This window comes from Ostrea edulis, chromosome 3 (genome assembly GCF_947568905.1).
Source record: "Ostrea edulis chromosome 3, xbOstEdul1.1, whole genome shotgun sequence".
Lineage (NCBI taxonomy): Eukaryota > Metazoa > Mollusca > Bivalvia > Ostreida > Ostreidae > Ostrea > Ostrea edulis.
The window spans coordinates 74,497,136-74,523,333 of NC_079166.1; the positions used below are offsets into that span (position 1 = coordinate 74,497,136).

Here is a 26,198-nt window from a genome sequence, read left to right on the forward strand (position 1 = left end):
TATATTCACACTATGGACAAAGATATATATTGCGAAATGTTATTGTATATAATTTAAACAATATTTTATTATGTATAATACATAAAAGGATTGGACAACAGGCGTTGCCCTCTCCATACAAATACGGCAGGGTCTATAAGCCCGTGAACTGATACAATCGGAAGTTCCGTGAACTCAAACACACACAAATTGCATACGTCATACAATTTACTTTCGTTTTTACTAAAGGCCTAGTATTAACTCGTACCCGAGATGCATATTAAAAATCTTTTGTAAGTGGAGGTACAGAATCAACACTAATAAGGATTTGATTGAGTTCACAGGGTTCTAATTAGGATGTGATTGAGTTCATGGGCTTCTAATTAGGGTATGGTCCACTTCACGGGCCTGTCTCTAACACTAAATAGGATGTGATTGAGTTCACGGGCCTGACTCTAACACTAATTAGGATATGATCCAGTTCACGGGCCTGATTCTAACATTAATTAGGATGTGATTGAGTTCACGGGCCTGATTCTAACACTAATCAGGATATGATGCAGTTTACGGGCCTGATTCTAACACTAATTAAAATGTGATCCAGTTCACGGGCCTGAGTCTAACACTAATTAGCATGTGATTGAGTCCTATCAGTTCACGGGCTTATAGACCCTTCAGAACCGAAAGTGAAACTTAACCCAATGTTATGAAACCAAAAGTTGAATACTTGGAATTAGTATTAGACTGCTGGCCTAAGTGGATACAAGCAAGAAGTATTACAGTGAGTAGTTAATCGTAAGTACATTAATATTGTTTTAATCAGTTATTTCAAAAACACGTTCTTTGCATACAAATCTTACAAGACATTAATTATTAAAGACAAAAATGTTCTCTTTTGTTTATTCCGTGTGGTACATAAGTATTTAATTTTTTCTTCCATAAATTTTCTCTAAAGCGACGATAAATGTCATCTTTGTAACGTTTTTCAATTCCTATTATATAATAATCGTCAATACTATGAGACTCCGTATAGAAATGAATAGCAGCAGGGTAATCAGTTTTTCGTCTAATAAATGACAAATTCAAAACATGCTTTTGGTATAAAGTCACCCCAGTTTCTCCCACATATATAATTTTGTTGCATTTTTTGCAAAACACTCCATAAACTACATTGCTAGATTTACAATTGATACAATTTTTATGCCCCCCTTTGAAAAAGAGGGGGCATATTGTTTTGCACCTGTCGGTCGGTCGGTCGGTCTGTCGGTCGGTCGGTCTGTAGACCATGTGTTGTCCGCTCAATATCTTGAGAACCATTCACTTGATGATAATGATATTTCATATGTGGGTTAGTTATGAGTAGAAGAGGATCCCTATTGTTTTTCAGGTCAAAAGGTCAAAGGTCAAGGGTCAATCTACTCTGGACATTGGAATATAATGTCCACTCAATATCTTGAAAACCCTTTGCTTGAAAGACATCAAACTTGGCACACTGATACATCCTAAGGAGTAGATGACCCCTATTGATTTTGAGGTCATATGGTCAAAGGTCAATGGTCAAACTGGGCATAGGAATATACTGACCATTCAATATCTAGAGAACCCTTTGCTTGACAGACATCAAACTTGGTATGCCAGTACATCTTCAGAAGAAGATGACCCCCATCGATTTTGAGGTCACATGGTCAAAGGTCAAGGGTCAAACTGGACATAGGAATATACTGTCCGTTAAATATCTCGAGAACCCTTTGCTTGACAGACATCAAACTTGATACACTGGTACATCTTCAAGAGAAGATGACCCCTATTGATTTTGAGGTCACATGGTCAAAGGTCAAGGGTCAAACTTGACATGGGAATATACTGTCTGCTCAGTATCTTGAGAACCCTTTTCTTGACAGACATCAAACTTGGTACACTGATACGACTTCAGGAGAAGACGACCACTATTGATTTTGAGGTCACATGGTCAAAGGTCAAGGGTCACACTAGACAGGAATATACTGTCCGTTCAATATTTTGAGAACCCTTCGCTTGACAGACATCAAACTTGGTACACTGGTACATCTTCAAGAGAAAATTACCCCTATTTATTTTGAGGTCACATGTTTAATGGTCAAGGGTCAAACTGGACATAGGAATATACTGTCCGTTCAATATCTTGAGAACCCTTTGCTTGACAGACATCAAACGTGGTACACTGGTACGTCTTCAGGAGAAGACGACCCCTATTGATTTTCAGATCACATGGTCAAAGGTCAAGGGTCAAACTGGACATTGGAATATACTGTCTGCTCCATATCTTGAGAACCCTTTGCTTGACAGACATGAAACTTGGTACACTGGTACATCGTCAAAAGAAGATGACACCTATTGATTTTGAGGTCACGTGGTCAAAGGTCAAGGGTTAAACTGTACATAGGAATATACTGTCCACTCAATATCTTGAGAACCCTTTGCTTGACAGACATCAAACTTGGTACACTGGTACATCTTCAGGAGAAGATGACTACTAATTATTTTAAGGTCACATGGTCAAAAGTCAAGGGTCAAATTGGACATAGGAATATACTGTCCGTTCAATATCTTGAGAACCCTTTGCTTGACAGACATCAAACTTGGCACACTGGTACATCTTCAGGAGTTGATGACCCCTATTGAGTTTTAGGTCACATGGTCAATCCACTCTTGACATAGGAAGATATTGTCTGCTCAATATTTTGAATTGATGATACTACTCTCAATTAAATGATGTGTGTGTGTATAACCCTTTTCAATTTTGCACCATGGGGGGCATATGTGTTTTACAAACATCTCTTGTTGATATGATATTTGTTACCGTTGCAGTCCTCAAATTGATTGGTTTTAACGACATATTGACATTAAGTACACTTTTTAGTATTCTCTTTAGAGAAGTCGAGAGGCATAGCCTACATCGACTTCTCTTCGCAAGCATTCATATTTTGATTCTGGAAAACGTGTAAATGCCGGAGTCGGTGGCGGTTTATGCTTCGACCGACGTTTCGACTCGGGTGTGCCTGGATTTACGCAATAGACAAGTTGTTTTGAAACATTTAACAGCAATGCACAAAACCGTCACAAGGAAATCAATGCTTACTTGCTTTTAATCCATTTTCAATATGCCCCTGTCCCGGGTTTAAATCACAACTCTGATTACGTCAGCCTGCTTTTCTCTTAACTGGTGCCCTATTGTGACAGCTCCCAAGACCAGTTAACGTAAACCTGGGACAGGGGGCATGTTGAAAATGGATTAAAAGCAAGTAGGTGTTGATTTCTTTGTGACAGTTTTGAGCATTACTGTTAAATGTTTGGTCAGAAATGTATCTTAGAAATAAATTGCAGCATCTATCTCAGAAAACCGTCTTTAACTCTGGACATGAAAGAGTCAAACTGTTGGGATGATCATAATAAAAAAAATTAGCCTGATACCAAAATTGTGAAATGCATCACCCCTCGATTTAGGTCCCAGACCACAGGGTAGAGTTAAAGAACTAAGATGGCCATATGTAAATGAGGCATAGAATCTTAAGAAAAATGTCTTCTTTACTTCTGGACAACAAGGGGTAAACTTTTGCATAATTTTGATAAGCATAGAGCCCTCTAATAAAACTCTGAAATTCATGAACCCTGGGTTGAGGCCCTAAGATGGGACAAAATTACTAATATGATGGAAATACATTAAAACTAACAACAACCAGGCAAATGTGTGCATGGCTATAAGGGGAAGTGAGCCCTCTACAGCATTTGTGAAATTAATGACACCAGAGTTCAGGTACATATACCAGGGTAGGGTTAGATTGGTCAACAGGGGATGCTTACTCCTCCTAGGCACCTGATCCCACCTCTGGTGTGTCCAGGGGTCCGTGTTTGCCCAACTATTTATTTTGTATTGCTTATAGGAGTTATGAGATTGATCACTGTTCGTTATGTTCACCTTGCATTGGTCTTATACATTATGTATTAAAAATATAATTGCATTTTGTATGATTATAATAGGCAGTGCAACGGCCCCTGGTTTCAGGGATGTCTCAGTAAGGTCTAGTTAATCATGTGTTGAAAATGCTATAATTTTAGAATATTTTTTAAAGTACTAAAACTTAAGTTAAGGTCCCATTCGAGAATATTTCACTCAAATGAAAACGTTAAAGTTGAAGGTAGATGTCTGCTCCTGGCGTATTTTGATAATTCAAAAAAATATTCGAAAGGAATTATCTGGAATTAGTTTTCTATCAGTATACGACAATTCTAATCCCTAGCAATATATTCAAGTACAATGTGGAAAAAAAATATAAGTACGCAACGTAGCTGTACACATGATTATAGAATTCCGAATTTGTTATTCTTGCTTATTTTTATTTATGTACATGTATTAAATATTACGTCGACTCGCCGATGCACCACGGGGTAAACTGAATACCGGTATTACGCGATACATTTGTAGTCTTGAACTTTATCTAGAAATATTCGTGCCTGAATACAGAAATATGGTTGATACGACTACAAACGGAGTTTAAGGGATAACGTGATAAACTGGAATTACTCTGTCTGTCGTGAGGTCCGTTTGTCATTAGACAGAATTTGTTTCGAGTGTATCTTTAACACTGAAGAACATATATGATATAGGGCTCAATGCGGGTGTGACCGGTCGACCGGGGATTCTTACTCCTCCTAGGCACTCGGTTCCTCCTCTGGTACATTTGTATGTCCAGGGGTCCTTGTTTGCCCAACTCTCTATTTTGTATTGCTTATATGAGTTATGAGATAAATCACTGTTCGTAAGTATCTTCATGACGCCATGGTACACATGTTTTGTCAATAAACCACTTGAAAGAGACTTATTGGCAATATCAGATTAGTAAAAGGTGAAATATCGTTAAATATATTATTGATTCAAACCAATGAAATTTCAAGATTTTTATCAAGGGAAGTGAAAGAAATCTGTCACAATTCCAATTTCATGTGTACCTTGATGAATTCTACATTGTTTAAAGTCATTCTTGAGAATATTTCCTTCTTATAGAGATGTCACCTTTACCAGTGAAGAGTTGCATAATTTAGGCCTCTGCCCGGCACTTCCGGTCTTTGAGCAGGGATGGATCTTTCTGGCGCCACAGGGGCTAAACCCGTTTTGGGCCCGAACTTTGTGATGCCATGAAATTAGAAAGGGGTCTAACTCTACCCAAATAAAAATCTAAACACTCGCTTCAGATGTCTAAAAAAATCTTAAACTAGGTACGATATGCGTAATTTGTCGTTTTCTTTGCATATATCAATGTTTGAACTACTTGCATTCCACAGGTTCTTAAAATAACAAAGATATACGTCATCGTTCTCTCAATTTCACTTGTTTATGTACCGGTCCAAGTCATGGAGTCGTTTCTCGCCTATGACAGCAGCGAAATTGAGACTAGTGTGGAATATTTCGGACCTGTCAATTAAAATTTCACATCAATTATACGCTACTTACTTCCTGTATGTTCGCCGTATCTGGGTCATTTATTTTACAAAACATCAACCCCTGACTCTGCATTAAGAAAGCCAAACATTAATGTTCAATTTCCTTCTCTAGGTGCAATATCACAAGAATAACGTTTTGATCAATTTTAAGTGTAACGTTTCGTCCGTCAATGACCTGGGTTACAATAATTTTATGCGTGGGTCTCCTGTTTCTGAGATCTACCTTGAATCATTTAAAACCAAACACGAGATGGGCTTAATTAATATAGATAAATTTAATGAAATAATAAATTATGATAATATATATAAAACATCAAATGTGGGAAACCCGAATAGTATATAAAGTTAACCGGGTTCAATGGGATACCCGGATAGATGCAACAGTACAGCCGGATCAAAGACTAATAATCACAAAAGGGTGGCACCAAATCCTAGCCGGGTAATACACTACAATAGTGATAATTGATTACCATCCTCTTGGGCTCTTCAGGCTCCATTCTATAGTGAGAAGTGTATCTTAAGTCTCTCTGTTCTCTGTTTACTTGGTCTCAAATGCCTGGCTTTTATAGCAAACGGTTGAAGAGGGCTGAATTACAGCACGAGCGACTCTCGTAGTACCGCATGTTTTAGCACCATATTTGGAGAGATGGGAGATTTATTCAGTTTGGGCATAAGTTGTGTTATGGATATATCATGGGGTATAGGATGGTACAAATGTAAGGGAAACACTTAGGAAATGATGCCAGTGTTATGTGAGGTAAGGATGCCGAGTAAAATCTCTTATTTATTAAGGACTGCTGTTGCTATGTTTTTCGCATCGAGGAAATTCGGGTTTCCGTATATAAATCAGCGATATGAATGTACAAAGATTCTTTACACATTTAAGTAGATCAAATGATGATTAAGTTCATCAATACATATCTTATTATTGATAGTTGTATACAATCTAATTTTGGACTAGCCGTTACATAAGATATTTGAGATTTTAAGTATATCGGATAGTTAGTTATTCCATTAAAATGACAGATCTTGGCAACAGTTGATGCTGCTGACGAGAAAAATAAGTAGTGTAACGTCTTCACGAAGAACATTATTAAGGTATAGGAAATTAAGTAGCGTATAATTGAAGTTAAATTTTAATTGACAGATCCTAAATGTTCCACACTAGTCTGAATTTCGCTGCTTTCATAGACAAGAAGCGACTCCGTGACCTGGACCGGTAAATGTCCTAGTAAAAATAAACTAATGAAATCGAGAGAACGATGACGTATATCTTTGCTATTTTAAGAACCTGTGGCTTGAAATTTGGCATGCTAGTAGTTGACACATTAGTCTATGCAAGGGAGGGGGGGGGGGGTACGAAAAAATACGCATAGCATACCTAGTTTAAGATTTTTTTAGGCATTTGAAGCGAGTTGTTAATTTTTATCTTGGTCAAAGTTAGGCCCCTTTCTATATTTATAATATTACAGAGTTCGGGCCCAAAACGGGCATAACCCCTGCTTATGGCACCAAACCTGCTGTGGCACGGGGCCTCGGTTTTTGTGGTCTCATCCGAAGGACCACCCCATTTAGTCGCCTCTTACAACAAGCAAGGGGTACTGAGGACCTACTCTAACCCGGATCCCCGCAGGGATTTCTGTGTACTTATTTTAACGCTTAGTTAATAGCACTTGAAATGTAAAAGCGTGTAGGAAAATCGGAGCTAAACGGTTTTCCAACAATAAATCATTCGTTTCCTATTCTCAAGATACTTGACTACCTTGTACATATCGTTATATGTCCATGCTCCACGGCGTAGACTGAAATAAATGTATATTGTAAAGTGTGTTCTTTATATAAAAAAATGTCCGTGTTATAGAATGATTTGAATTATTTTCATCTGATTGTAAACATTAACTGTGATTAGAGGACACAAGCACGGAAATATTTTAGTTGGATTTATGTAGTCTATCACACCAGGTTAATCAAATGTACATATACCAGGTTTATATGTGATCATCTAGGAACGAGTACGTATTTCCATCTCTTGAACTAAGAAAAAAGAAAATTGATAAGTACCATATATATATGTTTCAGGTCAATGTTTACAGAAGAAACTATTGGCATTCCTCTGACGACGGCGCGCCCTGGAAGTTCCTAAAGACGCTAGAAACATCACAGGATGTCAGGAAATCTATTCAAGTTTCATGTAGCGGCTATCATCATTTTACTGATTTTTATAACCATGCATCTAGTGAAGGGAAGAAGACTTAACAAACGGTTCACAAAGGTATTGACTATATTTCTATAATACTAAAATATTCATTTTGTAGGACGAGCACTCAGTAAGATTTTTACGAATTTTAGTTTACTATTTAAGACTGATTCTATGTAACTATCAAAATTCAGTGGCCACGGTATGTCACAGATTTTTATGAAACTTTGTGTGTAACAATATTATGATAGATATAAAACAAAAAGGACATGCAAAGGTTTGACTTAGCAACGGTTGCCATGGAAACCGATCCTCTAACAACAGCTGGACAAGATATGCACATGTATGTTATATTTTGAATAATCAAAAATTAAACGCTATTGTTTATAAAAACAACAATTGTAAAAATTATTTTGAGCTAGGTTCTAGCTTTTAAATTTTTTTTTGTATTTATTTAATCCTTGAAAACAATAGAAATAATTATTTTTATGATGTATAAAGGTTTGATATATGTAATTTTTAGAGAGGGATAAAATATATTTGCCCAGTCATTTGGTATAAACTCACATGCTAGTAAAATGTATTGAATCTTACTTTAAAAAAGTACAGAAACACCTTTGTGGAGAAACCAAAGGTAAACACATAAACCAGTAGTTTCCTCTGGTGCACAAACCAAAATACACCAGAAAGAGTTATTGCCCTTTGTAACACTCTCTTGTATTGGAGATATGAACAGCCTTCATTTGTTTTCAGTATGGCAGGAGGTGGAAATTGAGTTTTTATTCAATTTGTTCTTCAGAAGTTTATCAATATCAGTCATCAGATGCTCTTTGTTCACTTAATTCACTACCACGATCTTTATCTTCAATTGTGCTAAAGGATTCCGGTTTATTTCATGGAATACAAATCCGTTTGATCTTTGCCATAGTCACCGGACTCTAGCATCCAATCGTCTACGTATTCGTAGAAAAAGTAAATGTTGTGGAATTTAACGCTTTATTGCATCACATCCGACTAAAAAAATGACCAGGGAAAAAGAAGCCTGACAGACATATTCATAGAAAATATGAAAAAGCCCTGCCTGTTGCCGTGTTGGAACTTGTATTGACGTAAGTATTCTATTTGATTTAGAATCCAAATTCTAAAGTAAAGGCTGAATAAAATGTATCAGAAAATTTGGCTTTTAGTAAACATATGAGAACCCCAATTTATTTTATACTGCCAGCCAGGCTAGTCAGTTATAGTGGTATACATGTAGACTGAACATTGTAAGTAGTCCTGTCATTTACTGCATGGGTGTACAATATAGAATACTAGTTAAGTATGTCCCCAACCTAACATTCACTCAGGGAGTTTCCTATCACATTTACACAGAGTTCAGGATCGGTAAAAATTGGGGAATACTTATAAAATCATGTTTCATGTGGAAATTTTCAAAAGGACTAGGCTTAATTTATGTAATCCTAAGTGATGACCTCTCTCTCTCTCTCTCTCTCTCTCTCTCTCTCTCTGACTGTCAAGTTTACAATAAAAACAAACATGTGAATGCCTGTGTGCATTCTAGATAAAGATTGTTAAAATCATATATATTGGTGAGCCAGGCTACTTTCAAGTTTGTTTACCTGTGGTAACCCCCACTAATATGTGATCGTTCTAATCTACAGAAGAAATCACACAAATACTATTATGATTTAAAGTTTTCTCATCTCTGTAATTATGAACTTTAGGACACTTGATTTGGAAAAATTAAATGATGAAAAATTGATGATTTTGAATTGGGTCCTGTAACTGGGCCCTCAAATTTTAATACATGTAGATCCTGTCAACTGAAGTAAATCAAAAAATATTAAATGTAAATTGTAAATATTCAAATACTTTTGAATTCTTACTTTTTCATCCAATAATCACATGTTTTGGCCAAAGTACATGACCACTATTTTATGTAATTAATGTGTGCTTTTCTGTGTTTCAGCTGTATGAGCATCATACTGTGCAACTCACCTAAAGATGGAGTTGACCAAGTTGCTGACTTTGAGGAAGTAAATATTCAGCATTAATACATACACATTGAATACATAATTTGAAATTCAAATTTTGAATCCCAGTATTATAAATCCTAAAACAAATTAATAGATGTGGGGAATGTGGTACATTGAGTTTAGTTTCTTGGTTATAGAGCCTGCATGGAAACTGAATTCTCTAGAATAATCACAGGAGACCATCCATTGTTTATGCGACATGATGACTTGAAACGTTTTCATCACAACTTCCTAAAATTTTTTTATTACTTCACTTAATTAGCATACTCAAAAAGACTAGTTGTTTTGTTGTCAATGACGCACATATATATGTACACATGTGTATGAGCTCAGTATCATTTGTAAAAATGATTAATTCTAATTAGGTCAATGTTGAGAATCACTCAAGTGACCTACATGTTGCTATTTGTGTGCTTCAGTCATCATAAGACGTTAATTGAACATTAATATTTTTTCTTGATAATCACCCTTTCAATTCTTTTCAAATTTCTTTTAAGCATCTTTGGGACAAGGGGAATTAACATAGATTGTAAATCTAAAGACTCTGGATTGACGGTACTTTTAAAAATGCTCTAAATTGAGAATTTTGTTTTAGAACCAGGGTTTGATTTCTTCAATTTTATGGAGAAAACTTTTTCAGATATACACTTCGTTAAATTGTAGAGTTGGGGAAGGGGGGGGGGGGGGCGTTATAAGTGTATTTGACATTTATTTGTGTCCAAATTATGCAATTAATACTGAGGATTTCAGTAGTAGTCTGTTTTTAAAACAACAGACACCTAGAATTAAGAGCACAATGAAAGCATACATGTGATAAGGAGGGGGGGGGGGGGGGGGGGGTGACTTCATAATAATGCCTGAAAATTCTTAACAAGTAAATTTTAACAAAAATTTTACATTAGAGATGCCAATTCAAGATAATTAACATGCTTTGTTTATTGGCATCTGGTGTACATTTAGCAACAAGTAGTGTTGTTCATTGTGAAACGATAAATTGATAATGTACATGTATCGTTGGTTGTACATGTATATGTTTTAGGCATATCTTATTGCATGTTTTGTTGTGTTTGGTTGTCGAAAATATTGATAGAAATTAATAATAAAGAATTGCTGATATACTAAGGACATCATGATTCTGATCTAAAGAAATTGAGGACTAGTTAATATTTACATACTTTGTTACATCATGACCATACATTGCTTGCAAGAAAAACACACATGAGCCACATACATGTAATCAGTGACTAAGACATTTTGTTCAGTTATACTGTTATCAAGTCATTACACTTAATTCTTAGAAAAATTCCTTAACTGGCAATTGATTGCAATCAGAAATTGCAAATTTTCTATTTATTCCTTACTTGACACCATCGAATGACAGTAATGTGATGCGCGCTCCCTGTAATCAGGGGGAAATAACTAGTATACATTGTGAAAAATGTAGCTCATTGATTATTCATATACGTTTGAAATAGTTTATGGTTATACAAGATTTTTTACAATAACTATTGAAAAAGACTCGAACACAATTTATGTTCATGTTATGCATAAATCTTATTAAATCATTGACTCCGCAAAATATTATGACATCACAGGAGAGTGGAACTACCTTAAATAAAGCTGAATGCTTATGAAAGAAAAACAGAAAGGGGTACCAAAATTGCGAATTTCGAAAACACAGGGTTGTGAATGTGGGTCCAAAAGAGTCATATAGTGTATAACATGGAATTTGTAGCCCTTAGAGCTATAGTGATACTTTGAATTTTTTTTAAAATTTGATTAATACTCAGGTAACCAATAAGGTTTGTGGACATCTTGTTAATTTATGAGTATTAACACTATTAATAGCTCTTCAATACAGCATAAACACATGAATAGTCATACAAACTGTATCAAAACATAACATCCTTTAGGCCAATTCAACTTAATTAGTAAGATTATCATCCTGGGTCACCAAAAAGTATGGGGCAGACTGTGGGAAGATTTTATTTTTTAATTTTTATTTTCTGAGAAATATATTGATGACAAACGAGTTTTTGTCAACAGAAGTGCATAATTTAATGCCAGATATATAAATCTATGTTATTTCACAGATGATTTTTGAGGGACGGGTGGGCGGGCATGATAATCTATCAACTAAGTAATTAATTAAGTTTTAAAATTACTATTCTAGCATCATGAATGATCTTGTACATGTAAATTTAGTTTAATCAAATTGAATTAGGTGTGTACTGTATGAAAATGTGAAAAATAAGATGAACTTTTCAATATTTGTTCAACATATTTTTTAGAACTTGAAGAGCAGAAGATGCATTCCATGACTCTTATGTGATATAGAAGACAAAGAAGAGCTCTTGAGAATGGGAAAAAAGCTGCGAGTTTTACAGTCAATGAACACACCTCACGACACAAGTCCATCCTGATTCAGTAAACTATTCTTCTAAGGAAACACCATGACTTAGTTAAGATCAAGGTTTGGTGTCAGAAGACTAATGTAACTAAAACATTGCAAAATTAACCTGCATGTGTCTTATGTGACCCTGATGAATAAGGATTCATAACTGAACAGTTGAAGGAAAATCACTATTATAATGATTTAAAAAAAAAATGATTGTGATTCATGTTTGTTGAATAAACAACTTTGCAAAAATGAGTTGTTCTGTGTTAATATTATAAATTTATTAATTACTGGTATGTCAACATAGATTACAGTAACACTGAACAAACTTCAATATATTTTAAAGTTTCATGCAGTTTCTGCAGTAGAAAATGACACCTATTGATTTTCTGGTCCAAAGGTCACCAGGATCAATACAATACTCTGTACAATTGATGTCTGATCAGTTTCTTCAGAACCCTTTGATTGATAGTGATATTTCATACAGGGGTTGGTCACTGGTAGTATATGACCCCCATTGATTTTCAGGTCAAAAGATTAAAAATGGCACTCCGTGGCCGAGTGGTTGGAGCATAGCGTTCAAAATGACACGGCCTCAGTCGGCGCGGGTTCGAATCCCGCTCGCGCTGGTATTAAGTGAGAAAGTTTCCCAATTTACTTTTGGAAGGTCGGTGGTCTCTTCCCAGGTACATTGTATCTGGGTTCTCACTTTCACCAATAAACACTGGGCACCACCAGAAACTGAAAAATTGTTGAGTGTGGCGGAAAATATCAATAAATCAATCAATTAAAAATGACTAGGTGCAATGGCAGGGCTCGAAATTAGCGAGAAATACTCGCAAATTGCGAGTAGTTTTGAAAAATAGCGAGTAAAAATAGTGGACACTCGCAAATCTTAGCGAGTGGGGATTTACAAACCATGATCGTATCGTATCCGTTTTAAGCCGCGATGCGCCATTCGCTTTTCTTAAACTTGCACTCAAAATCATACAAACGCTTACATGAACGAATGATTTCAACAACCATTTCTATCCGGATTTTCTTTTATGATTTTTTAAGAAACTCGGCGTCAAACAAATGCTTTAGAGGTCGGACATCGCATTATATAATGAAAAATATAGACCTGTTTACTTATAGTGGTGATTAAATTGACTTGGTAAAACATAAATTCCGATTTCTTGTTAGATAAATGAATAACAAAAAAGCTCATACTTGGAATTCAAGTCTTCCGGTAGTTAATTTAATCAGAATTTTCTATCTACATCAATTCATTTTCATACTAAGGTCGGGTTGTAGTCGCGGCACGAGTGCACTGCTCACCGTGTAGGCGATTACCAAAAACAAAAAACAAAAAAATCATGGGACTCGTGGTCGTGCTGCTTATAAACCACGAGTCTGGGATTCACTTTGAAAAATTACTCGTGACAACCCTGACGTGGCATAAAATTGGAGGACATTGGATCTATAGCTGCAGTAAACAGGTTGTGAATATTTGAGGTGCGATGGTCAAGAGACCTAAACATTGCATCATATGACTTACGTAAATTAGTGTTTTGTCCAAATGATGCCTGTTGACCCACTAGGCTCAGTAATGGTGGGGGAAATCATTGATTTAAAAAACAATATGAAAAAAAGAGCACAGCTTCATTATTTTTATTTTAGCTTGTAGGTTTTCATTTTAGCCTATGAAACCTTTACCCACAGGCTAAAATTAGCCTGTGGAAGAAAAAGTTAATTTCGACCCCTGCAATGTAGCTAGTACTCTATGCAATGGTGTCCCCCCAATATCTTGGGCCTGTTGTTCAATTATGATATTTCATATGTTGGTTGGTTATGAATAGTAGATGACCCTAATGATTTCCAGGTCAAAGGTCAACAAGTACAAGGCAGTACAATGAACAATTTATTGGTATCTACCCAATATCTTGAGAAGACTTTTTATAGTTATTGATAATAGTTTACATGACAATACAGTACATGTAATATAGCTCGTTTATGGAAATGATTCCAAAATCTACTTGGTGTTTGGGGAGGGGGGGGGGGGGTCCTACTGGATTACAGTTTATGTTTACATGGTTTTTAAATCACTCTAACTAATTTTTATTAATATGTTAAACTTCTCCATGTTTATTTTTGAAATACCAATTGCTCATATTGTTCATTTTAACTGAAAATGGTGTAGGTTGTATTATTTGTCATTAGTATGAATTCTTGGCAAAATGCCCAAATCTACAGTTTTCGTACTACAATAGATCAATTGTACTACATTTCACCATTAATCTTTTTATATAAATTAGGAGCCTTTGATATGGACATCCTTTGATGACAGTTGATTATGCTGTATGTATTTTCCAAATTATCTAAATTCATCAACGAAATCCAACAAAAAATCCCGTTTTGGCAAAATGCCCAAATCTACAGTTTTCGTACTACAATAGATCTATTGCACTACGTTTCACCATTAATCTTTTTATATACATTAAGAGTCTTTGATATGGACATCCTTTGATGACAGTTGATTATGCTGTATGTATTTTCCAAATTATATAAATTCATCAATGAAATCCAACAAAAAATCTCGTTTTGGCAAAATGCCCAAATCTACAGTTTTCGTGCTACAATAGATCTATTGCACTACGTTTCACCATTAATCTTTTTATATACATTAAGAGTCTTTGATATGGACATCCTTTGATGACAGTTGATTATGCTGTATGTATTTTCCAAATTATCTAAATTCATCAATGAAATCCAACAAAAAATCTCGTTTTGGCAAAATGCCCAAATCTACAGTTTTCGTGCTACAATAGATCTATTGCACTACGTTTCACCATTAATCTTTTTATATACATTAAGAGTCTTTGATATGGACATCCTTTGATGACAGTTGATTATGCTGTATGTATTTTCCAAATTATCTAAATTCATCAATGAAATCCAACAAAAAATCTCGTTTTGACAAAATGCCCAAATCTACAGTTTTCGTGCTACAATAGATCTATTGCACTACGTTTCACCATTAATCTTTTTATATACATTAAGAGTCTTTGATATGGACATCCTTTGATGACAGTTGATTATGCTGTATGTATTTTCCAAATTATCTAAATTCATCAACGAAATCCAACAAAAAATCCCGTTTTGGCAAAATGCCCAAATCTACAGTTTTCGTACTACAATAGGTCTATTGCACTACGTTTCACCATTAATCTTTTTATATACATTAAGAGTCTTTGATATGGACATCCTTTGATGACAGTTGATTATGCTGTATGTATTTTCCAAATTATCTAAATTCATCAATGAAATCCAACAAAAAATCTCGTTTTGACAAAATGCCCAAATCTAGTTTTCGTGCTACAATAGATCTATTGCACTACGTTTCACCATTAATCTTTTTATATACATTAAGAGTCTTTGATATGGACATCCTTTGATGACAGTTGATTATGCTGTATGTATTTTCCAAATTATCTAAATTCATCAACGAAATCCAACAAAAAATCCCGTTTTGGCAAAATGCCCAAATCTACAGTTTTCGTACTACAATAGATCTATTGCACTACGTTTCACCATTAATCTTTTTATATATATTAAGAGTCTTTGATATGGACATCCTTTGATGACAGTTGATTATGCTGTATGTATTTTCCAAATTATCTAAATTCATCAATGAAATCCAACAAAAAATCTCGTTTTGACAAAATGCCCAAATCTAGTTTTCGTGCTACAATAGATCTATTGCACTACGTTTCACCATTAATCTTTTTATATACATTAAGAGTCTTTGATATGGACATCCTTTGATGACAGTTGATTATGCTGTATGTATTTTCCAAATTATCTAAATTCATCAACGAAATCCAACAAAAAATCCCGTTTTGGCAAAATGCCCAAATCTACAGTTTTCGTACTACAATAGATCTATTGCACTACGTTTCACCATTAATCTTTTTATATACATTAAGAGTCTTTGATATGGACATCCTTTGATGACAGTTGATTATGCTGTATGTATTTTCCAAATTATCTAAATTCATCAACGAAATCCAACAAAAAATCCCGTTTTGGCAAAATGTCCAAATCTACAGTTTTCATGCTACTACAGATCAATTGCATTACGTTTCACCATTAATCTTTTTATATATATTAAGAGTCTTTGATATGGACATCCTTTGATGGCAGTTGATTATGCTGTATGTATTTTCCAAATTATCTAAATTCATCAATGAAATATCACTTTTTGGCAAAGTGCCGAATTATAATACATTGGTACAGCGGTCAGTAACACACTCTTTACCATAGGTGGATATAGATATCATAAATAAGGAGAGAATTTTATGGGGAATCGAGATTTATGGAGAAAATTAGTTGTCTTTTTCAATTTTTTATATACCACAAGGACAAAACATGGGCAAAACGGGCTGAATTTTGCAGTTCAATTAGCCCTCATAGACTGCTGTCGGTTTCCATGGCAACGGATGGTAGAAATTTGGTTGTGGGGTTGGAATTATGTAAGATGGTGCAAGTAAAGTTAATACTGTGAAAATCAAAGAAATCTGTGACATTGAGTGGCCAGACCCTATCTGATTTCTTTGATTTTTACATAGAATTGATCTTAAATTTCATTATAATGATTCTTTTCCCCCTCCATAACAGGATGAAATTTGCAAAGAAACTACAAAGACAATTAAGAAAGTTGAAAATTGTCCAGTAGATGAGATGGATTTCCAATACAGATCGCAAATTATGAAATGTGGAAATGTTTCGCATGTCTCATGTCCCGAGGAAGTATTTGTGTATCACTGTGTGCGCTATAAAGACGACCTAATAGAAGTATGCGCTCCAAGCGGACTCATAACTGGTGTGTATTTACAAGTTACTATCTATCTATAGATTTTTCTATCTACCTATCTATCTATCTATCTATCTATCTATCTACATGTATCTATATATCTATCAACCGCCGCGGTGGTCTAGGGATAGAACGTTCGCCTCGTAAGTGGAGGGTCGGGGTTCGAATCCCGGTCGCAATAGACCTAGTCGTTAAAACTGGTAGAGATGGTTTCATCGCCAAACGCACGGGATCAGTTGTGAATGTCACAGGTCCTCGGATATGACATTACAAACGGATGCCCCGTGTCACAGTAGATGTCGCACGCTAATGAACCCTCACTGCTCACCCGTACTGTGACAGGGGAATTAGATTTTAGGTGGTCTCTGAGTCACACCTGATGCCGAGCGTTTGGCGATGGAACTGTCACTATCTGTTTTAACGACTTAAGTATATCGCGGCCGTGATTCGAACCCCGACCTTCGGCATGCGGGATGAACGCATTAACCTCTAGACCACCCTGGTGGTCTAAATGACCTACTCACTGTTCTGTTATTTTAGTAGATATTTCAATGGTTATTCAGTAACAAAAACTGAGCTACGGAATTATTGAGTTTTTTCTCATATGAGGTTTATATCTCATAATTGCTAAATATAGATATACCTATGTTCATTTCTGACTATTATCTCAGGGAGATATACGACAATACCACAGTGCCTTATTTAACATATACTATCACTTTAAGGGGAAACAAAAAAGAATTTTGCCGAAGTTTTCTAGGCACAGGAAGCTACATTTATGTAAATGGGGATGGACGATGTTGTGAGTATCGGGTAGACGATGGTCACCAACATTTTAGGGAGATGAAAGAATGTCGCCCTTCAAATACTAGCGACCGCAACCTTCCAAACCCCTGTGAGTCGTGTCTTGGTTTTGTATAGTGTACCCTTTGTTTAATTGCTTTAATTGTCATTGATAAAATGAATCAAAAACCTTACCAAAAAAAAAAAAAACCAAAAAACCAACAAAAAAAAAAAAAAAAAAAAACCAAAAAAAAAAAAAAAAAAAACCAAAAAAGAAGTAAATGATAGTAAATAAATTTCAATGACTTAGGATTTCGGTCCGGAATAGACAAGAGTAAAATACGGTATTCCATTAGCGATAAGGGTGCAATCACATGAAATAGACTTTAACCGATGTGTCGAAAACACGAAGTCGAAGCATAGCCATCTTTCAGGGTGTCCTTATTTTGGATGTCAGTTTCATGTGTGTATCAAGTATTTGTAATTCCAATACCAATGAATTGCGTCTGTTTAGTTATATTTTACAATCAATTTCTCATCAAATATATAAAAAGTCATTGCAAATATGATCGCCATGTTAGGTAGCTGTTGTGCCCAATTCAACGAAGGAGTGGGACGGGTAATAGAGGACTACAACGTGCCATGTGCAGAATGTCCACTGAATTATTATTCACATAATTCGAGAAAATGTAAGTATTGTTTGAAATGCAACCGATTTTAGAATTCCCCTTATCACATTCCGATTGTTGTTATGAGCTATCCTAGAACATATTCTGATTTCATTTTCCTTTCCCCTGAAATTGAATAGATAATAACTTATAATGCAAAGTATATTGCGACGCTGAAACATGTCTCTTTTTTGACAAAAGGATGCTTTTAAGCAGAGTATTAAGATTTTTATCGTTTCAGATGTATTTTCGTTCAAAAAGTGAAAAAACAAAAACAAACAATGTTCTAATATCTTTTGACCATTAGATTCGATATGTGTGAAGCCAATCAAGACGACATCCAAGTCAACAAGACAGCCATTGCAAGATGATGAGACTCTCACTGAAAAAGTAACTGAACAGACGACACCTGCATATAACTGCAGCAAGTTAAAGCGTTCAAAACGTCACACAGACCGACAATGCGATAACAAGCAAAATGAGACAATCAACAATAATCCATCAAATTCTACAATTGAAGATGATAAATATGAAAGCAGGGATAATTCTTCTAAAACCAATGTCAGGTTGTGTGACATCTAGTATGTCGAATTTTCCAAAAATAAGCTACTTTAAATAAACCGTCCTTTGAGTGAAAGCGCTATATATGTATATATACAAACCCAGAGAGAGAGAGAGAGAGAGAGAGAGAGAGAGAGAGAGAGAGCTGTCTCACATAGGTGTGTTCGGGTGTTTGGTTACACCTCCCATTGTTTTAAAGACTGTTTCTGTAACGTATAGTGAAACGTTTTTTTCTTACAGACAGAACTTGTCACCGATGGTAATACCCATCTCTATTGTAGCAGTGACACTCTTCATTGTCATATCCAGTGTTATTTTGAAGTGGAATTATTTTCGAAATCGTAAGTAAAAATGTGTTTTGGCTGTTTGTAGTAATGAACATTATATTTGCGAAATTCTGAAAATTGCTTTGCTTTTATTTAAGCATTCAGAAAATAGTAATTAAACATGGATAATTCATAATTTATAATTTTAGGTATTTGTAGAGTTTGTTCTACGTCACAGGAAAATGTACATCATGGGAAGCAGTACAAGACAAATACTGGTAATACAGAGAGTATGCTAAACATTACACAGTCTTACATTTTGTTCAGTCACTGTTAACTGACTGTGTTGATTTTTCTGCAGATATTCTTATTGGAGATGTACATACTTGTCTACCTGTGGACAACGAAAATGAAAACCCTGTCTTACAGACTCTAACGATGGACCCTCTCTTGAAGCCTAAATCCAAAGATCCACAATCACTCTGAAATTGATATTGAGAAAAGAAAGTTCCTTATATTGACATTTTCGTAGTGTTTCGTGATCAGGTTTTCGAACAGTCTTTTGGAATTCACATGGATACTACGTGCACTACTTTATTATCGAACCTTTTTAGTATATTATCACGCGACAAAAAAAAAGCAAATATCTCTTGCAGTGATATTGAACCTGGTAATTAGATATTGTAGCGGTTTCGTTTCCATTAACAATATTCATTATCATTCATATGTTGATTCAATATTCCAGTAAACTCGAAAGAGTAATCACCTGACCTTCTATATCTGTTTTATACTTATATATTTTGATGACCATATATGTTAAGGACAAACTAATAACTCAACTTTGAGATGACTTCAGCTTCTCAATCGCTATATCTATATAGCAATGTTCCATTATCAATTGCAAATGGTGTTTATTTCTCTCAACTGGTTTGCTACTCAAGAACATGTTCTGCGTGTGATCAGTTTGGTGTTTTTTTTAAATCGAGACAGGCTACTGACAAGTAAGTTGATTTCATAAGGGTTTCAATAGTCCTGTTTAAAGGAAGAATTTCGTAAATTCCATTATCGCTGTAACGATGTAATTTGCCAAGATAGCCTGCCATTTGGTCAAATGCTCTTTTACTTGTCTCATACCGATTATTAGGCTGTTCTTCACACACTGATTTTGACATCGGACTACTCAGTATTCCTTATCAATATGTATGACACACGCTTACTTCTGTTAGGCACCCGATCCCACCTCTAGTATGTGCAGGGGTCTGTGTCTCTTAATTATGTATTCTTTATGGGGAGTATTAGATTGAAGACTGTTATCTTCATCTTTCATATTTTACAATGATTGGAAACATTCATCTTTAGATATTACATGTAAAGTAACAAATAATTTCGCAACTGATAAACTATTGCCGCAATTACATCTCAATTACATCTCAGCTCATGTTGACAATAACATTGGAAACAAAGAAAACATGGAAAAATATTGAAATCTAAGAAATTCACTTATTACACACTTATCTCAAATTTTCTCCACTGTATCTGTTTATTCATTTTGTAAACAATACAGGGAAATGGAAATATTTTACTATATCTTCTACTGGTGTATGCAGATTGTTTTCGTTATTCCATGATATCACTAAAACCCATGTTCCGATTACCTAATTTGACGCTGATTCATGTAGTTCGCAAATTATGTTAATTTATTTTATCACTAGATTTTATTTTACCGACCTTTCGATATATATTCAATGTATATTCGTAGGGAATTTACAAATATAAATTGGATCCATATGTTTAAGATACATAAGACGAACGGTTTTCCATTTTATTGTCTGAGAATTATTGACACAAAACGCTACCTCTGTATTGAATGTTAATGAGGAAATGAAATAACGAACCGTCATCAATCTCATAAACATTAGGACAAAACAAAATCCACAATGATCAAATAATCAAATCCTATATACCATCAAAGAACGTGTAGTAAATTTGTCATCACAAACTTTTCCCATATAAACAGTATCAACCAATATACCATTTTAACACTTTACAATACCATTCCTCATGATAAATCAAAGATTAGACGTATTTGCGATACCGCTGTTTGTATATGTAAAACCTATACGGTACCGGTACCAATTTAGATGCACCAGATGTTTGTATATGTGTTTTCAAGACTACAATGTGAACTATTTCTAATCCTAATTGCTTTATCCTTTATGAATAAAAGGCATTGTAATGAATGTTATTTATCATCATTATTACATGTATTGTATTATTATATATATTATCATGGATGTTGTTACATTATTTGGTTATATATTTAAGCTGTTGCATCATCTGTTTTGTTTCTGTGTATCTGTGACGTCACTTGGAAAGCTTCGTGTGTGATCGGATGACGTGGCGGGTAGAGCGCGTGATCGTCGGCAGGAGTAGTGTTGTGTCTGGAGAGGAACATGGAAGTAGTCTCGCTAAAAGGGAAATAGAAGTACTTCGTAATCCGCTGGTCCGTGGAAGTGTCTGGCCCGATCATCCAGCTAGGATCGCGCATCTGATCTACAATCCGTATGTTTAACGTATGTGCGAGGATTCCTGAACTGATTAAAGATTACCGTCACGCAAAAACCACCCTTAAGTGAAAAATATCACTTTTTCACTTTTTAAATGTTTTAGATAGAGGAATTTCTCCTCTTTCTGTTGATATGTAGCATTCCATAATAATTCAATGATAATGACATCAAAAATTCCCATCAAACTTCGTAAAAAACTTGCATCGAGTCGTTTGACGTCATGATTTTTGGAAATTTACTTTGTATTTCGTTACATTTTGTGACTGTTTTAAACGTAATCAAAATGCATGAGTCGAGATTTTTTTATCATCTGATATATAGGTATACATATATCAACATTCACACAACTATTTAAATTATGACAGATTCAAAATAGGCTTGTTTTTAGAGTCTTTATTCTTCCTGGGTGTTGGGTGAAGGGAGTGACTACGTCCTTATACGTGGCCCTGACAAAAGGGTTAATAAATTTGACTCTTGGAGGCTGAATGATATCTGTATCAACGCATCCTTTCAGCAGTTTTAGTTCAGTTCTAGGTGAGTCTGGCACTTCTTAAGCTACAACAATATCTGTAGAAGAATGTGAACAATATATCGGAGAAATATGAATCATTCATGGGAGTTTTATTCAGAAAGAGAAAATTTAGAAATGTACCAATACCTTGTTTGGAAATGATTAAGGTATGAATTTTTTTTGGTGGAGATGGCGAGTCAGCGAATTAAAGTCGCCGCACCCCCCCCCCCATATCATCCAATACAACGTATCCCCTCTTAAGATTTGTTTTAACAGTCGAAAAAAATCGATATATGGTAACATGATTTTAAAAAATGTAAATCATTTATGAGAGTTTAATTCAGAAAGAGAAAATTTAGAAATGTACCAGTACCTTGTTTGGAAATGATTTAGGAATTATTTTTTTATGAGATGGCGAGTCAGCGAATTAAAGTCCCCCCCCCCCCCCACACACACACACACCACCCAATACAACGTATCCCCTCTCACGATTTGTTTTAACAACTGAAAAAAATCGATATGTGGTAACATAATAAACAAGACTTTTTACAATTCATTTCTTATGTGAAAAATAACCCCACAACGTTTTTTAGCTTATTTTACCTGGCTTATCTGCTAGGAAAACAAATTGTCTGAATTTTCTAATACCCTTGAAGGGAATGAAATAGTTGAATGTCAATGTTTTCCAATCCAGCCATTCTCCATCAGCACCACCGAATACAACCACTTCGTTAATAGATGTCGCGCTTTTTCTGACTGCGGATGCTAACTGATCCAATGAATCAACCTCTGACCTTCTGTATATTTTGATGTAAACAAACCCGGCGTCCACTAAGCCGTTGCCATAGTATCGAACTTGCATGTGGAAATGTATTTGGGAGTTCTCCAAAGTAAGTACACCAACATGAATATATTTTTGTTTTCTCCTTCAAGGTAAAATTAGAATGCTTCTTTAAGAATTGTAAGACTCATAATGCATGTGCAACTATACAATCGTGTTTTATTTTTTCAATATCATTTTTTATCATTTAATTTGGATTCTGACCTGAAGTATTATCACAGTGTAAGTGGTATTCTTTTTCACTCAGTCCAAAATTCTCAAAGCAATAATGAAGCATGGAAATTACGCCTATCGCGCCCTTGACGTGTGTTCCGTTTTCCCCCGGTGTCGAATCCTCATCTACTAGGAAATACCTACGTGAATTACAAAGCCTCTTTTTAAGTAGCTTTTTTTCGTTAGAAAATGCTAACGTATTAATATTAAATTGTCTAAATTTAGAAAAATAGTACATAGAAATAATAGCCACCCTCCATAGCAACTCCAAACCACTGAATCTTTTAGGTGTAAAAGTAGAGAGGTCCAACTTGACAAACATGATGCGGTATGGATACAGCTTGCGAGTCATCGAAGGTATAATGGACATGGTTAAGCTCTCTTGATATCGGCCAAGCTGACTGTACGGGACTGGTTGCTCAGCTACCTCGGTTCTTGCATTAGTGATAGACTGGTTATATAACTGTTATTAAAATATCAATTAATTTTAAAGGACTTTTGGATTTCGTTAACGTAAAGTATAAGTCTTTTAAAAAAATAATTCTTATTATCGGTAGATACCACAGTATTTACAACGGATATCAAACACACTTGCTGTAATACAGTATCTTAATGCATTTTATAAAATAGTTTCCCACACTTTAATGATTTGGGAATTTTATGTATTGTAAGGTATCTGTCGTTCTACTTTCATTTCATTCAGATGTGTATTATTTTTGTCCAGAGCAGATAACTTCGTTTTCTGTCATGGCCACTTGAATGTGAGATTTGTGTTGTTCACAGATAGAACATACGCCAGTCTTGGGTGACATGAATTTTATAATTGGACAAAAACTCTGCCAGATGCCCTTGAACATCGTTAGCCCTACTGCTGTCTTGTCATTATCGATACAAACACCTTTGTATATTCTGTACAGGGACTGTTTGCTTTCACTGCATGGTAGAAGTATGTGTCCACGGATATTTCTGTTGATTGCTGCCGGCCGAGACAGACCATGCTCTTCGTCAAAATTAGATATGAATTGAGCAACATTCCTCAAAACATCAAAACAGTATGCATTCTTAGGCCGCCTATGTTCTTGAAACCAACCCATTTGTGATCAGATGATGTATCAGAGATTTCAATGTCATCTCGCCAATGTTGTGTGTTATCAAAAAAGTTTGTCGACAAACTTCAACATCCTTAAATTCATAAATGTACCAAAGACGTTTTCTATTTGAATCTCCATCTTTTGACTGTCTACATTTAGATTTTATTTTTAACTTCGCCATGATATAAAAGTCTTTAATTTCATTTCTTGTCATCTCAGATAAGGAAATGGCGTGTTCTCTGATGTCTGAGAAAGTAAATGTAGGAATACAGTTTTTCGCACACTCGCACCTTTTCAAGTAAAGATCGTAATTTCATATCTTCTGTGCAAGGATCATGGGGTAAGTTGGCAGTCCCTTCCCCCTCATTGTCACTGTCATCAGACAAATTGCCGTACATTTGATTTTCAACAAACATGGGTACCCGGGTCTCTAAATCGGTTGAAATATCGTCTGATGCACTGTCACCACTGTTTTCGATAACAGAACACGCACATGCGTTCTGTTTAGTAAGATTTCTTGTGGGAAAATATTCATTGTTAATATTGTCTAAATCCTAAAATTTTTACAAAATATTTTTTTTAAACGTCATAAGTGAAATAGAATAATTTGATCGATCATCAGGTTTTTAAAAATATTTTCAATTTTTTATCAAGCATTTTTTTCCGAGAGGGGGTGTTAAAAGGTAAATCTACAGGTAGAATTAAAGTAAAACTTTTGCGGTTTAATTTTTCTAATTTCGGAAATAAAGTAGTAATTTGCAAAACATATTTTATAATTCCAGGTTAGTGTTGCCAAAATACAACTATTAGATTTTACGTGCGAAGAAAAGGTGAGGGACATAATTAGTACCAAACGTACCACTATATAACTAGGCAATGGTAAACATTATCGGCTATTTTTAGGATTCGATGCTATTTTGTACATATTTACGTTCACAATCAAGGAATAGTACATATTATAAAACTTGTAAAAACCACAGATGGTAAATCAACATGTAGCACAACAATCGGTCGGCTGTTTTATATAAATGCAACTCATATTATATCGACCTAATATTTCAAATGGTGTGTGTGTGGGGGGGGGGGGGGGGTGGGGTGGGGGGGGGTGGGGGGGGCAGCAGACATACGTTACTTTTAAAAAAAAATGTGATATATGTCACACATAAATTTAGGATATCAGATGGAATATTTCCATTTCTATAGACTTTCATTTTAGATGTAATTCCCGAAGAAAGGGAAATATCTGTAAACTTATTTTTATTTTCGAGGAAAATCCAGTATATACATAACACTAATTAAGATCAATAATTAACACTTAAACCGATATGATGTATAATAATTGTATATACATGTATAACAGAAAAATGAAACTTGTGTGTTTTAAAGTGCGAACTGACAGTTCCATGATTTCTCAAGGAAGCGCCTAACACATCAGTGGAAAAAAACAACGTTGCAGAAAGTCATGCCGTCATATCGTAAAAACGTGACGTCGACTTTACCGCTTGATTTCTCGATAACGTCACAATGCACTTAAGGGTGGTTTTCGCTTGACGGTAATCATTTACGGATCTTTATAAACAAGTTGAGTTTAACTTTAGATCTGTGTTGTGCACTTCTGTATCATTGCATGCTTATATATTGGTGACTAATTATGTAGAATTAAAATTTGTTAAAGTTTCAAATCGTTTTCACTGGTGTTGTTTTAAGAGTGTCAATTGAACTTGCTATAAATAGATTTGTGTATTCGCCGC

At 35.1% G+C, this 26,198-nt stretch overlaps 1 protein-coding gene across 2 annotated transcripts; it reads left to right on the forward strand.

Moving 5' to 3' along the window:
• The first annotated feature begins 130 nt into the window (after positions 1-130).
• Positions 131-26,129, forward strand: LOC125675286 (uncharacterized). Of its 2 annotated transcripts, none has more exons than XM_056158933.1 (8): positions 131-774; positions 7,537-7,729; positions 16,751-16,955; positions 18,311-18,418; positions 18,705-18,963; positions 19,199-19,299; positions 19,434-19,502; positions 19,586-26,129. In XM_056158933.1, exons 2-8 carry the CDS (start codon positions 7,622-7,624, stop codon positions 19,708-19,710), a joined length of 975 nt encoding a protein of 324 aa, XP_056014908.1. In that variant the 5' UTR covers positions 131-774; positions 7,537-7,621; the 3' UTR covers positions 19,711-26,129. The 2 variants fall into 2 exon arrangements, with proteins under 2 accessions (XP_056014908.1, XP_056014909.1); XM_056158934.1 differs by lacking the exon at positions 131-774 and adding an exon at positions 6,074-6,214.
• Positions 26,130-26,198: the final 69 nt, after the last annotated feature.